Source organism: Bufo gargarizans, chromosome 2 (assembly GCF_014858855.1).
Source record: "Bufo gargarizans isolate SCDJY-AF-19 chromosome 2, ASM1485885v1, whole genome shotgun sequence".
Taxonomy (NCBI): Eukaryota; Metazoa; Chordata; class Amphibia; order Anura; family Bufonidae; genus Bufo; species Bufo gargarizans.
In genome coordinates, this window is record NC_058081.1 from 289705346 (window position 1) to 289721537 (window position 16192).

The 16192-nt window shown below is 39.5% G+C and overlaps 1 protein-coding gene across 2 annotated transcripts in view; it reads left to right on the forward strand.

Annotated features, from left to right (window-relative positions):
- Positions 1-15829, forward strand: part of ANO6 (anoctamin 6) — a 118776-nt gene extending 102947 nt beyond the window's left edge. For both annotated transcript variants that reach the window (XM_044280377.1, XM_044280376.1), the window contains exons 14-20: positions 156-325; positions 1568-1665; positions 2238-2365; positions 7356-7561; positions 9880-10082; positions 11018-11123; positions 12001-15829. In XM_044280377.1, the coding sequence (XP_044136312.1) occupies positions 156-325; positions 1568-1665; positions 2238-2365; positions 7356-7561; positions 9880-10082; positions 11018-11123; positions 12001-12207 (1118 nt within the window). In that variant the 3' untranslated portion in view covers positions 12208-15829. The remainder of the gene's footprint in view (positions 1-155; positions 326-1567; positions 1666-2237; positions 2366-7355; positions 7562-9879; positions 10083-11017; positions 11124-12000) is intronic.
- Positions 15830-16192: the final 363 nt, after the last annotated feature.

Below are 16192 nucleotides of genomic sequence, written 5' to 3' on the forward strand. Positions count from 1 at the left end.
CATCTCCTCAATGAATTGCAGACGTAAATTTATCCTTCAGACATTGGCTTAATACGAAAGCATAGAATTGGTGGCCTTTTATGTGTATCATCCTGTACTGTTAACGGCCATAAATCGGTCTTAATAACTGGTAACTTTTTTTTTTTTTTTTGCAGAGCTTCCTCGAACAAAGACTGAATATGAAAACAGTCTCACCACAAAAATGTTTTTGTTCCAATTTGTCAATTATTACTCGTCTTGCTTCTACATTGCCTTTTTCAAAGGGAAGTTTGTGGGGTACCCGGGAGATCCAGTCTATTGGTTTGGAAGATATCGCAATGAAGAAGTAAGTTGTTTTGAAATCTCTAGTGTACTGGAATAGGCTAGACGACCCATATGTTTGTTTGTTTTCTCCCAAAAAAAAATAAAAAATCACTTTGAAATTGACAGATTTACATTAGTTTGCATCAGTTTTTTCAGTAAAATAAAACTGAATCTGATTAATCAGTGTGAACCTGTGGATGAAATGGGGTGGTAGCACCACTGTCATAAAACAAAAACAGTATGAGCAGCATAGAATGTGTAGCATCGTAGCAAGGTGTGTAAGGTTTTCTGATGAGGTTAAGTAGCTGTTGGAGGTTTATCTAATGTAGAAACCAGATGGTTATGTTTTCTGAGTGGGCATCCTCAAATATCAGATTACGTAACTATCACCAGTAAAGGTGTCCATACACCTTCAGCAGCTGTTGGACAACCGCTCTTGGCAAAAGAGGAGAAAATTGCTGCAAAACGTTGCAGTTCATGTCTTGTCAGCACACCAAAAAATGGCTGTTAAAATTTGACTTTCCCCTTCTTTCCCTAACATCATCTGACGGGGTACAGTTGGGAGGAAGGCCCCTGTACACATAAGATTGTCAAAAACAGATGGGTTTGTTCAACAACACGCTAATGTGTAATGCAAAAAACAAAGACGAGCACCTCCAAAAAAATGAAATAAATGTACAAGTTGAACCGTGGCTGACATGTAAAAGAAAACAAACGCTGCATGTAGCTGCACTCTGCTACATGCACAAAGATGTACGCAAATAGGCGATTATTCTGAATTGCATTACTGCTCATTGTAGTGTTTGCTTTTCTTGATGGAGCCATGGTAGCTTTTATGGAACCTTTTTCAAATGGATCCTTACAAATCCAGGTGACTTGGGGGGCAGCATATGTTAGCTAGTTGTTGGGATTTCCTGACGCATACGTCTGATGGACGCATCTGATGAATGCCACAGTTGCAGACATCACCGATAGGCCCCCATGTTGGAAGACTGTGTAAAACGCAGTATACATTTTTGTGCAGGATGTCTTGTGTATGGAAAAGCGCATCCTCATCTGTTTGGCCTTGGGTAAATGAGGGACTATGGATACTTTTGACATATATGCACATCTTTCACAGAGCGTACTGCAAATGGACAAATAAACCTCACTATTTTAACAGTATAAACCAAGCTTTATTCAGTTTTTTTTTTTTTTCCCCCTCATATTATTGCTAATGATCATCTGAAACCCACGAATAGTATTTGAACATTTTTTTTCCCAGTGTGATCCTGGTGGCTGCCTTCTTGAACTGACAACACAGCTTACCATTATAATGGGAGGCAAAGCGATCTGGAACAATATCCAGGAAATTCTTCTGCCGTAAGTGTTATTGTTATTTTTGCATGACGACATTAACTGCTCGAAACAACCTCTTTTAATACAGTAAGTGATCTCTTACTTGGTTCCCCTCTCTACCAGCTAAATCTAGCAGTTGCATATAGCTCCTGGTTTTGGTGGACTGCCAGCATTTATAAATCAAGTGGCCTAACCTCGTGAGCCATCAATATCTGATCCCAAGTACCTGTTTCACCAGACCTACACAGCTTCATCTATTGTGTGTATTGGACAGAACTAGTTGATTCCTATTCACTTCAAAAGAAGTAATATTATTAAACAATTCATTGTTTTCTTTTAAACTGGCAGAGTTAGATGGAGTATTATACTCCTGTAGACCCTACTACGAAATATGATGGTGGCGACCTAGAAAAGTTGAAAATATCCATATCCAGCCCTTTATAGATTTGCACTTATTTTTCTATTCTTTAGGGGAGTCTTCAGTTGTTCTATTTCCTCTATATTGCGTTGTACATCATAATGTGAAGTAGGCAACAAAGTGTAGAATATAGTATTTAGCAACAGCTAATGCTAATAGACGTTTTTTCACATTGCAGCTGGATCAAAAATCTTATTGCAAGATGTCGTTCTTCAGGTATAGAAACAGTAAAGCCTCGGTGGGAACAGGATTACCATCTGCAGCCTGTAGGAAAATTAGGCTTGTTTTATGAGTATCTTGAAATGGGTAGGTTGTTTATACAGTTTTTTTAGCCATTTGTTTGTAGCTTACCTACAGTTTCAGAAAACTTTCGATATGTCATTTACACGTTGAAGGGGTTTTCCAGGCTCCTGACACTGATGATCTATACTCTGGATTGGTCGTCAATATCTGACAGGTGGGGATCTGACACCTGCCACTCCCACCAATCATTTGTTCCCTGCAGTCTCCTGAGCTGGACCTAGCTGTTTCAATGGAGCAGGAAGCACCTCCCTATTCAAAGTGTAGTGTCCATATCGGGTAACTGCAGCGCATCTCCCATTCACTTCAATGGGAGCTGAGGTCCAGTAACCGGCACAGCCACTATATCTTGACTGAAGCTGTGCTTCCCACTCCGGTCAAATTGCTAATTCTGGCATCGGAAGTTGCAGGGAACAATTAATTGGTGAGAGTGCCGGGTGTCAGACCCTCACCAATCTCATATTAATGGTAAATCCTGAGGATAGGTCATCAGTGTCAGGAGCCTGGAAAACCCCTTTAAGTTTTGATTGGTGGAGTTCCAAATCTCTAGAATGAAGCTGCTTAAGCTCTTTACTTTACCTAGAGATTAACCCGTTTGCTACCAAAACCTGGGAGCTCGCGCTTCCAAGCTGCCTACCGACATCCCCTGCAACCAATGGGGATGTCGGTAGCTGCTTTGAATGCTGTGAGTCTCACTGAGGAGACCCACAGTATTCATACTGAAATTCTTATATTGGCCACCAGATGGCAGGCCAACATAAGAAATGAGTAATTGACCTAATTTAAAAAAAAAAAAAAAAAAGATTTTATAGGCTCATGAGCTTCAAAATCGTTTTTTGTTTTTTTTAAGTTAAAAATATATTTTAAAAAAGTATACGTTTTTAAATTGCCCCCCCCCTTTTCCGTATAATAAAAAAAAAAAAAAAACAACAAAAAAAATTAAACATCATGGGTGACATCACGACCTAAAAGGCCCGTACTATTCAAATATAAAAATATTTTTCCAATACGATTAATGGTGTATTTTTTTTAATTGCTTCTTTTACCCAATTTTTTTTATAAAGTGTGATCAAAGTCACAAACACTCATAAATTGTATGAATAAAAAGCACAGATTGTCCCACAAAAAAATGAGCCCCTACACAGCTCAGTAGACATAACTGTAAAAAAAAGTTATGGGGGTCAGGATATGGTGATATACTTTTTTTTAAAGTTTTTTACATTTATTTTTACACTATTTTTAGACAAAAAAAAAATATATACATATGGGGTTTCGGTGTAATTATACCGATGTAGAGAATGAAGGACATGGGTCAGTTTTGCCGCAAACGAAACTCCATGGGAACAAAAGCCGTAAAACAGCGGAGGAATTGCATTGTTTTTTTTCCAATTCCACCCCATTTGGATTTTTTTTACCGCTTCTACATTATATGCCATAATTAATGGTGGCATTAGAAAGTTCAACTTGTCCCGCAAATAAATACAGCTATGTGACCGGAAATATAAAGTTATGGCTCAAGGAATATGGGGAAGAAAAAACCTCCAGTAGTAAAAGGGTTAAGGCAGTTGATGCAAATCTGTTGGCTTCTGCTCTCTTGAGTAAAGCCAAGATAAGCTGACATGTTCCAAAACGGCTGTGCATTGTAAGGTTATGTTCACATGATTCTTTTTCTGCTGTGTAATCTGCTATGAAAACACCACTGGCTGCTTGCCATTGACTTTTTTCACCGCAGATTTCAAATCCACTTGAGAAGTGGCATGCTAATTCTTTCAAGCAGATTTTTGCTGTGTTTCCTGTAGAAGACAATGGAGAAGGGCTAAAATAGCTAGTGTGGCTTTTTTTGTGGCATTTTCACCACCAAAAAAGCTGTGTTCATCCTACTGATCTGGTTCTGTCATGTGGATTTTGTCCCTATGAACCCAACTTAACCATTTCCCGCCAAGCGCCATACGTGTACGACATTGTTGAGGTCTTTAAAGATGACGCCTGCTCGCGAATGCAGCCGGCGCCAAAGCTGCCAGGTGCCTTCTGTTTTAAACAGCAGACACCCAGGACTAATGTATGCGATCTATCACGTTGATCGCACACATTTAACCCTTCAGCCCTCAGATGCCCTGGTAAAATGTGACGACAGAATCTGGGAGCTTAAAAATCCAGAATAGTGCGCTCCCAGACTGATTGGGGGAGCCGGATAGTGTGTGTGTGTGTGTGTGGCAGCCTCAGTCCTCCTGAATGATCTGAGGCTGCTGCAGATAGGCTCCTATGGAGAGCCTGTGGCAGGGCTCCATAAGAACATAGCGTAAGTATCATAGACACCAATGCTAATGCATTGGGGTCTATGAAAGAAGCAATCTAATGATTGGATGTTCAGGTTTCCTAGGGGAACTGTTAAAAAGTGTTAATTTTTTATTTATTTATTTTTAATAAAAATTCTAATCACCCCGCCCCTCCTTCTCCAAAATCAAAATAAGCAATAAAAATAATAAACCTCATGGGCATCGCCGCGTGTGAAACCGCCCATAGTATTAAATTTGAAAATATTTATCCCATACGGAAACGGCAAAGTGGAAAAAAAAGGCAAAATGGACTATTTTTAGTCACTTCACCTTTGTTCCCTGGCACCGCAAAAAAAATAAAAAATGCCCTATTCATTTTTGTTTTGCGGACAAGTATAGGATAGGAGTAGGAGTAAAAAATAAAATGGCAGCATGCACTTTGCCGGTATCCATATTGTGCAGACCACAAAACACTTACAGCCGTGTACATGAGCCCTTATGCAGCATATAAAATCATTGTCGGCAGCATATGGTCCTATGTAAACAGAGACAATGAAACTGTACAAGGATGGATGAACAATTGCAGAGGGGAAGGCTTGCTGCATGTAAATGTAGCTCATAGCGGCAGTGTTCAGGAATTAATGGTTCATTTCCAATTATTGACCCATCTAAATGGGCTCTTAGGCTTTAATATTTCCCTTCTTCCTACTTCAAAAATGATATGCATTAGGCCCCTTGCACACAACCGTATGTATTTAGCGGTCTGCAAAAAATACGGATGACATCCATGTGCATTCCGTATTTTGCGAAACGGAACAGCTGGCCCTTCATAGAACTGTACTATCCTTGTCCGTAATGCAGACAATAATAGGACATGTTCTATTTTTTTGCAGAACGAAAATATGGACATACGGAAATAAAATGCACATGGAGTAACTTCCATTTATTTTTATTTTTTTCCGGACCTCTTGAAGTGAATGGTTCCAAATACGGTCCGCAATAAAAACGGAAAAGACACAGAAAGAAAATAAGTTCGTGTGCATGAGCCCTTGGCCTGAAAAGTTTACATGATTTATTGTGGTATATAAGTGGCATTATCAGTAATTGTTTGTTTTCTCTAAAAATAAGAAATGCAAAATGAAAACTGCAAAGATTTGCTTCCTAAAAGTTAATGGGGTTCGCCACTATATCAGTACTTTACACAACATTGTTGGAGGCAGGGTAAAAATGAGTTTCCAAATTTACTTTATTTTAAAAATCTGTCTGGTAATCTTTTTGAAGTAAGCCACGCTCTGCCGTGCAGCCAGTTTGTCCATGGCTGCACGCGACATGGAGGATCTTTAGAGAAAGCTCGTCCATGCCTTTATTGTAACTGCACATGCTCTGCTTTTCCTAATCTGCTGTACAGACTAGTCAATCACAGGATCCTAATGCCGTCTGAAAGGTTCTGATCCCCACAGTCCGTGACTGTGGGGATCAGAACCTTCTAAAAATGTGTGTGTGTGTGTGTATATATATATAATATCCCCACCCCTCTCCAACCCCCTGTGGGCTCCAGGTCCCATTGTGCCCCCCTAATTTCAGGATGGCTGCTGGCAGCGCTGCAGATTCCCCCTGCAGTGTCCTCTATAATATACAGCTCACACTCTGCTTGAAACGGCCAACATCGGTGTTGGCACCGATGTCTGCCGTTTAACCCCTTCCATGCTGCGTCCATAGGCACCGCTGTATGGAAGGGGTTGAGAGATGGAGGGAGCTCCCTCCCTCATCGGGCTTCTGCTGTGCTGTGGCAGCCGCCCGGGTGCTACGCTGCTGACTTGCCTTGGTATCTGACTTGCCTTGGTATAGCTGATCAGGCTCCTGCTAAAGGCAGGAGACTGATCAGGCTTACTGTAAGTAACAATGCACTGCAGTACACTATACAGTGTATTGTAAACCATCAGACCCACTGGATCTTCAAGAACCAAGTGGGTCTGGGTAAAAAAAAAGTGAAAAAAAGCCATACATTTATAATTGATTCAAAATAAAAAAAAATAAAAAATAAAAATATCAGTCGCCTCATCCCGAAAAAAATGAGCCCCTACATGAGACAATTGCCCAAAAAAATAGACAAATTAGGTATCGCTGCGTCCGTAACGACTTGCTCTTTAAAAATATACACTCTTTCGCCAAAAGGTAAATGCCATAGAAAAGTGTGCCAAAACAACCAATTTTATCGGTCTATTTGCCCAATAACATGTAATATTGAATGATCAAAAAATATTATGTACCTAAAATTGGGACTAATAAAAATGTCAACGCTTCCCACAAAAAATTAGCCCCTGCACAAGACTATCGGCAGAAAAAGATTTGGTTTTTTTGGGGCCAGGGATGTCATGTGACCACTCCTCTGAACTTGATGTGATGCATGCTGGGATTTTTACTTTCACTTTGAAGTTGCTCCGCCCACACAGCCTCTCATCAATGGGAGCATGCTGTGCTGAACATATTAGAAAAATTATATGTACACAGTATATCTCTCATGATGCAAATACCTTGTGGCTTTAGTTATTATCTGGGGCCATTTTTTATTTTTATGCGTATGGTGGCCAGCCCCTTTAATTTTTTACAATATAAGTGTATTGTATTTTTATCTTCATTTTTTTTATTGGTACCATATATTAGGATAGCACACAATGCAGGACCAACCCATTTATTTACCTGTCTCTCCCTTCTGACAGTGATCCAGTTTGGATTTGTTACGTTGTTTGTGGCGTCATTTCCTCTTGCTCCCCTTCTGGCCCTTGTGAATAACTTACTGGAGATCCGGGTGGATGCCTGGAAGCTCACCACTCAGTTCAGGCGTATGGTCCCGGAGAAGGCACAGGACATTGGAGCCTGGCAGCCAATCATGCAAGGAGTGGCAATACTTGCTGTGGTAACAAATGTAAGTGTGTTATTTCCTCATCAGTTGCAATATAAAAAAAAAATCTCTGCTGCAAATATGCAGCCTTACATTTTGCACATGATTTCCCGACAAAGTTGAATGTTGTCGAGGGCTCAGATGTTCTGGACAAAAGGTGTTTGTCTGTTTAGAATGGAAATCGATGGTATTGCTGTAAAATGATTGTGGAATAATAGCTCACTGTATGACCACATGGCCAGACCATGCTGTGATCAAGGGCCGTGCGGCCGCACAAGACCCTAATTAAACTAATGAGACCACGCTGTTCAGCTTGTCTGCATTGTTAATGGCCACACAGCCCCTGCAAAAGAGCACGGCCATTAACAATACAGACGCACTAAACAATGCGGTCTTCATTAGTTAAATAAGATCCCACTGCAGGGCCGTGGAGTATAACCGTGACACAAGCGTGCTGTGTGGTCGTACTCTCAAGGTAAAGTTAAAGAAGTTACATTTTTAACAAGATATACTAAAACGGTCCCCAATTTAGGCTACTTTCACACTCTCGTTTGGTGCGGATCCGTTATGGATCTGCACAGACGGATCCGTTCAGATAATACAACCGTCTGCATCCGTTCAGAACGTATCCGTTTGTATTATCTGTAACATAGCCAAGACGGATCCGTCTTGAACACCATTGAAAGTAAATGGAGGACGGATCCGTTTTATATTGTGCCAGACTGTGTCATAGAAAACTGATCCGTCCCCATTGACTTACATTGTGTGTCAGAACTGATCCGTTTGTATTATCTTTAACATAGCCAAGACGGCTATGGTGGACGAATCCCCCACCATTGTGTCATTGTCTGTTATTTGTCTTGTCTTTTGGATATTAGTTTGATGAAGCATTACTTTTTGAGAAGCTCTGGGCTCTCGGGCCTTTAAGACACCTTCACTACTACTTGATGTCTTATTGGTTCTAGGATTTGCTGCTCAGTAGTCCTATCTTGGACTGATTAACTATAGACACAGTTTCTCTTAGTTCACTTTTTATTGTTATATTACTGCTCGGTTTTTCATTTTCCATCATCGCATATTATCGAGTGTTATACGTGCTCAATCAACATGAATGGGATGCTTTACATGTTTCATCTTTTACCTTGTACTATTGTGCATGCATCTATTGTAGATGTGCATTGTCGTTTATATATTCTTTAATAAATATACAATTCTAAAAAAAAAATTAAAGAAAATGGATCGGTCACCATTGACTTAAATTGTGTGTCAGAACGGATCCGTTTGCCTCCGCATCGTCAGGTAGACATGAAAATGCTGCAGGCAGTGGTGTCCGCCTCCAAAGCGGAATGGAGACGGATCGGAGGCAAACTGATGCATTCTGAGCCAATCCTTTTCCATTCAGAATGCATTAGGGCGAAAACTGATCCGTTGTGGACCGCTTGTGAGAGCCCTGAACGGATTTCACAAATGGAAAGCCAAAACGCCAGTGTGAAAGTAGCCTTAAACGTTAAGTATAGTTAAATTGTTTGGATTTTACATAGTTGAACCACTTACAATGTTTTTTTAGTAAGTGTGATTAAGAACTGCTGTCTCTAATGAGATGTGCTTTCATTGTGGCCATTGCATCGGAGTTCATCATGTACACCCTTGTTCTCATGACGTTCCAGATGATAGAAAGCAGATTCTTTAGCTTTATTTTGTTGCATAATAAAGAGTATTCCGGTTGGTACGAGTTACAGGATAGGGGGATAACTAAGATCGGTGGGGGTACTACTGCTGGGATCCCCACCAACCATATCCCCTGCAGGCCCTTTGCTAGTGGCTAGTGTGCAGAGGTTGGCCCATTCCTTTTCTCGATGCACCATGAGGTAAGGAATTGTAGCAGGTTTTACTCAAGCAAAAATGTGGACTAACATGTTGAAAATCCTGGAGTCTGCGGTTCTTCTTTTTCATATAAGATGACAATCGGAGGAAATCTTATGACATATGGTATACTTTAGCACTGTACTGAAATCATGTTTGTGTCACACACCTAATCGAGTGTGTACACAAAAAACAAGACCCTCAGGAACCACTTCTGTCATTATACCCAAGAATAATAGGACAAACAGTATATCCGTTATCTGTGGACTGGAGGAGGCTTGTGCAGGTTCACAGCATTCTTGGGATGGAGGGGATGGCCACCTGAGTTTAGCACCCCCTCATCATCTGCCACATAGGAACGTTGTGGACTCATGTATGTGACTGTATATGTCTTCTATACTGTACATGTTTGCTGATACACCTCAGACTGCTCCTTAAAAAAGTTTCCTTTTTTTTTTTTGTTGTTGCTCATGCTGCAGGCTATGATCATTGCCTTTACGTCTGATATGATACCTCGTTTGGTTTATTACTGGTCTTTCTCTATCCCACCCTATGGCACCCATTCTTCCAACACTATGCAAGGGTACATTAACAATACACTTTCAGTCTTCAGTATATCAGATTTCAAAACTGAGAGCAGACCGGTTCCACCACCTTGGTTTGGCACAGAAACGACATGCAGGCAAGTACTGACCGAATTTTCCTTAGTAAACATTACAGTCCTATCTTTCAGCATCTTTTGTAGCATGTTTTAACCCCTTAATAACCAATATGTCTTGGTCTTAAATGACGAGACCCTTTTTTGCGCTAATTTTGCACACATTTTTTTTATTTTTTATGACTCATAGGGCTGTTTATAATCTTTTTAGCTTTAATGTGTAAAAGTTTTTTTTAATTGGTGGATATTTTTTTAGATTTAGACTCAAAGTGTTAGATTACGTTTCCTATTTTGTTTCAGTTGTTCTGATATATAATAAGCTTAGTCTCAAATTACATGGCAGCTGGGGTGACCGTTTTCTTTGGTGTTTTTTTTTTCCCTTTATTTTACTTATCTGTAAAGAATAATTTAAGGCAACTGGACGTACTGTAGATTTCTTGAAAACGTTTCACTCGTTCTTCCAACGAGCTTTCTCAATTCTGAGTGATTGTACAAATTGAGAAAGCTCGTTGGAAGAACGAGTGAAACGTTTTCAAGAAATCTACAGTAAGTCCAGTTGCCTTGATTTATTCTTTACAGATATATACCATGACCTGGATAAATGAGAACCTTCAGACATTTATTTTGCTTAGTTTTGTATATATTCTTTTACATATGCCCCCCATGAGATAAAAAAAAAAAAGACCTTTGGGAGACATTCAGGCTTTTGAATAATTTTTTATTTTGCAGTTTTCCACTGTTACTGGGGCACTTTTACAAATTGGATATTGTAGAAGGAGGTAGAAACTGAAGAATGCCAAATTCTATTTGTATCTTCACATGGCATTTATGTCATGTATCAGTATAAAAGTTCTTGTAGGCAGTAAATGTTAATTATACATAAGGCAGGCATAGATTTGCTCCATCTTGTGGTTACTGCTTGGTATTACATGTGACTAAATATTTTTAACACTGCTTAGGTATCGTGATTTCCGATATCCACCTGGCCATGAACACCAGTATGAACATAGCATTTTTTACTGGCATGTGATTGCTGCCAAGCTATCTTTTCTCATTGTAATGGAGGTAAGCCACTCAAGTTTCTGTTTGTCTGTTGGAAATATGCTGTTTTAGGCCCAATTCACACGACCCGTGGAGCCGCTGTGCCCGTGTTGCAGACTGTAAACTACAGGTCCGCAGAACACAGGTTTGGGTGTGTGCTCTCTGCATCGTGATGTGGACCCATTAAATTCAATAAGTCTGTGATCTGCAAGATGTTGCAAAGGATAGGACATGTTTTAACTTTTGTGGAGCAGAGGCACAGACCTGGAAGCTCACCGACAGCCTACTGTATGCTTTTGTGTGTTTCTGGGTCCGTACCCTGCATCGCAAAAGCTAGGATGTGTCCAATCTTTCATGCCATTTTGCGGATTACTGACCCATTAAAGTCATGTGATTCATAGTGCATGCTCCTGGTGCCAGTGTTTTGTGGACCCTTGGTTTGCAGTCCACAGAGCGAGCATGATGGCCCCACGAATGTGTGAATGGGGCCTCAAACCACCAAAGCCTTTTACAAATCTTTCAACGTTCCACAGTTTTTTGGTTCCCACTGTAAACGCACCACTTCAGGCCCAATTTATCCAATGTAAAAAAGAATACTAACAAGTGTCTCAAATAATAGCAACAGTATTACAAACTATCCAATTATTTTCTTTTTTTATATTCGTGTAATTCTAAATAAAAATGCTAAAAATTTTAAGATTCATTTGATTTGTGAGAGACTTTTGCAGAATTGTGGACAACCCCTGGGGCAGGGAGTTGGTCAAGGTGCAGACAAGATTCGTGCATCTGGTGATTTTTCTCTATTAGTTTAATTACAATATGCATTGCCTTTAGTGAAATATCAGATTAATATGAATTGTATGTTTTGCATTTTATTTTCTCTCTCTTCTCCTTTCCACAGCATATTGTCTACTTTGTTAAGTTTATTATATCATACGTTATCCCTGACATCCCTAATGAAACCAAAGAGAAAATCAAGAGAGAAAAGTACCTCATACAGAAGCTTTTACATGAGCAACATTTAAAGTTGGTGAAAAAACAGATGGGAACTTTGGCTGATAAAATTCTAAAAGGTGTAGACAACCGGACTATGGACAAGTTAGATTAGACCTCTATGATTTGTTAGTGACTGTTACTGAGGACAGGACATTGTAGTTGCTCATCACTTCACATCAAGCCTTAGAAGTGTCAAGAAAGTTTACGGAGAATAACCAGGAATGAGAAATAACATGTCTATGCATTATATTACATATAGATTATGCAACTTTACCAATAATCAATGTCCAGTTTTAATCAAAACAACTGCATTTCATTTGAAAATGGTGGTTTTCATATGTACACATTTTATATGAAGTTTTACATATATTTTATATTTGTATTCATTATATTCTCAAAGTTCTTTCCAGTTGGAAGAATACAGTTTACTAGAATGTTATTTTATGCTGAAGAATTACCGTAAGTTTTTTTTCTTCAAAGAACCTCAAACTAGTTTCTTCTACAAAGCCATCCAGCTGATTATTAGACAATAGAGCATGATTCATCACTCAGAAGTTCCTTTTTACTTTTTAAGATGGTGGTGTTTTATCAGCCATGGAACACCAATCCAGGAAGCTCCTGGAGATATTTCTCACACTACTCACTTGAGCACTTAGAGCTCCTTGTGTGGCTCCAACAGATCAGCTGGCACTGCTTCTAGACAAGAGCACCACTTACAGTTAATCAGAAAAGCACTAATGGGGCAAAAATGTGGTGTCTTCTTATGATTGTAACCTTGTTATGAGTCAAGCGAGCTCGTCAGCATAACCAAAGCTGAGGCTGATGTATATTAGTTGCAGTTGCATGGCCTTACACTTAATTCTTATTTACTTGTTAGCAATTTATTTCAAAGGTAGTCCACATACTTTGGTGACGTACAGTATATATTCACCCGTGTCATCCTGCTGTTTTGAGTATTGCTTGGGAAATCACATGTGACATGAAGGACAGTTCAACTAGTCACACATGCATCAAAAGGGACAAAGCCACTATTCTACCAAGCAGCATGGTGACAAAATACGTGTTACTTTTTGTGTGCCACTATATTCCATTCAGTGCCACAGCTGGATCTATGGAGTAACTGAATAGGTGTTTGACTACTATATAATTCTATAACCAGTGCCATATTTGACTAGAATGTGTGAAATCGCCATCATAAACACTGTGGTACCCCTATTTTTAAACTTATCATTTTAAGTGGCTTATATAACTAGGTTATTTACATGAAAAGGCTGTAGATGTTACATGTGCAGAATGATATCTAGCATATTACTGCACATAATCTAAGAAGTTTCACACAGCAGTGATTTACTGAAGGTTTATAAAAACTTTTGCGTTAAATCCAGTTTCAAGAATGTAATGTCAATAATCACTGCATTTTCTCGAATATTTCACAGCCCATTGACACATCATGCTTGTAAAGGAATTGGTGTGTCTTTATGTAAGCGCTAGAGATGAGCGAATATCAGGATATGAAATTCGTTCACTCCCCTGCATAATGGAAACGGAAAGGATCCGTTATTCAGCCCATAGACTTCTATTGACGTAATGAATAACGGAATGCCTCTAAAGGCATTCTGTTATGTATTCAGTCATAGAATTGCGTTATGGTCCGTGGTAACGGAATCCATAACGCAATTCACCTTTCACCAGTAAACGAAGCGTGAACGAATTTCAAAATATCTCATCTCTAGTAAGTGATGATTTAAAAAGTGCCTGATTTCATTCATTCTGTATGTATTGTAATTTGTATTATTTTTTTCTATGTCATATTCTAAGAACCACTGATCTGAAGTCACTAACTGGTTTCTTTTTTAAAAAAAAAAAGCTTCTTTAAAGGGAATATCTCATCAGAAATTGACCTACTGTTTGAATCACATTTTTATATTTAACATATTTTTCATTTTCCATGTCATTATCTATATTTAAACGACCATAAAATCCTGACGTTTTCTCACTCGCCACTAAGCCCAATAATAGAGCCACTTCTTGATCTGTACAGATCACTTTACTGCAGTTACCTGCTCATCTGTCATTCTAATCCTGCTTGTAATGATGTCACCTCTGTGTAAAGATAGGACTGGATCCACCAATCGCAATAGGCTATTTTTCACTTTTCTTATTTCCTGCTATATTTGTTTCATAAGGATGGGTAGATCAGGGTTACAGACACACAGGAGCTTCTCTGCTCTTCAAAAGCTGTGTAGAGGCAGTGCTTCTATCCGGCTGAGCTGGCTCTGGCATGTCCCCATTTCCTGTGAACAGTCTGTTACTAGAGATGGATCTAGCCTTCTCTTTGAGGTCTTCTGGCTGCACATTCTTTTGCTTGGGTCCTCCGCAATCTTCCTCTCACAACTATGCGCACAATAGGGACATGGCATAATTACTTACAGTCCACAACTCTTAAATCACCTAATACAAGATTGCATCATTATCATATCCTCAATTCTTATTTTTACCAATTCTTACAAATGAGGCATATTCTTGATAGTGGAAATTCCTCCTGTTTCGCCACCTAGGATCTCACCACTTGAATGTTATTTTAGTGAGAACTCATCGCACCTTTGAGGGCTCTCTACTGCCTATCTTACACAGAGTCCTGCACTAGAATGTAAGTTGGGCCATATGATGAAATGGGAGGAAGAATTTAGCCTCACGTGGTTGCTGGAGGAAGTGCGTGACACCTTTAAATGGGCAGTGTCTGTTTTATTAACTATGCAGAATCTGAAATAGCAACTCCGATGTTGCCTTACCCTGGCTAGGATAGCTCATATTAATCATAGTTACAATTCTTCTTGCTGCAACAGGGGCACTCTATCACATATGTGGTGGCATTGCCCCATAATTACTCAGTGCTGGAATGAGGTTTTTAAACTTATTTCAGAGTCTCCCTGTCTCCCCGTCTCCCCGTCTCCCCTGAGCCTTCCCTAGCCATACTTTGTATAGGAATGCAAACTGTACCTCACCATCGTAGATGGTTGGTGTGTAATATACTCACAGCTGCTGGAAAACGTATCGCCAGGACATGGAAGCTCCCCATTACACCTAGTATGTCTGTCTGAAATGACCTTGTTGGTCAATCAGTATATGCAGTATGAGATAATATATGCCTCCTCTCCACGGACTAGAATTAAGGTTTGCAACAGGTGGGATACATAGTTAAGGGACCCTTTGCGACTCGACTTCCGACATCTTTTTTATGATCCTTCCTTTATGTTCTTCACACAATTTGGCATACCGAGTGGTGGGTAGAAGTGGGTGGATGGAGACTGGCAGACTATACCAGGTCACAGATTTTGATATTGTTGTTTGGTCTCTTATTACCATTACCTTAGAATATATGACTTTATACGGTTTGTACTTTTATTGTGATTATACTACTATTGAGAATTTCTGTATAATTGCGTATAGTCTGTGCAACTACAGTTAGGTCCATATATATTTGAACAGAGACATTTTTCTAATTTTTGTTCTGTACGTTACCACAATGGATTTTGAACAAAACAATTCAGATGCAGTTGAAGTTCAGACTTTCAGCTTTTATTCAGTGGGTTGACCAAAATGATTGCATATAAATGTGAGGAACTAAAGCATTTTTTTTAACTCAATCCCTTCATTTCAGGGGCATAAAAGTAATTGGACAAATTAAATAATTGTAAATAAAATGTTAATTTCTAATACTTGGTTGAAACCCCTTTGTTGGCAATGACTGCCTGAAGTCTTGAACTCATGGACATCCCCAGACGCTGTGTTTCCTCCTTTTTAATGCTCTGCCAAGCCTTTATTGCAGCGGTTTTCAGTTGCTGTTTGTTTGTGGGCCTGTCTGTCTGAAGTTTAGTCTTTAACAAGTGAAATGCATGCTCTATTGGGTTCAGATCAGGTGACTGACTTGGCCATTCAAAAATACTCCTCCTGTGCTTTAATAAACTCCTGGGTTTGGCTTGATGTTTTGGGTCATTGGTCGGCGTTTTATAAAACAGATGGACAATCAGTTTGGCTGGATTTAAGCACACAGTATGTCTCTGAAAACCCCAGAATTCATCCGTGCTGTTTTTTTA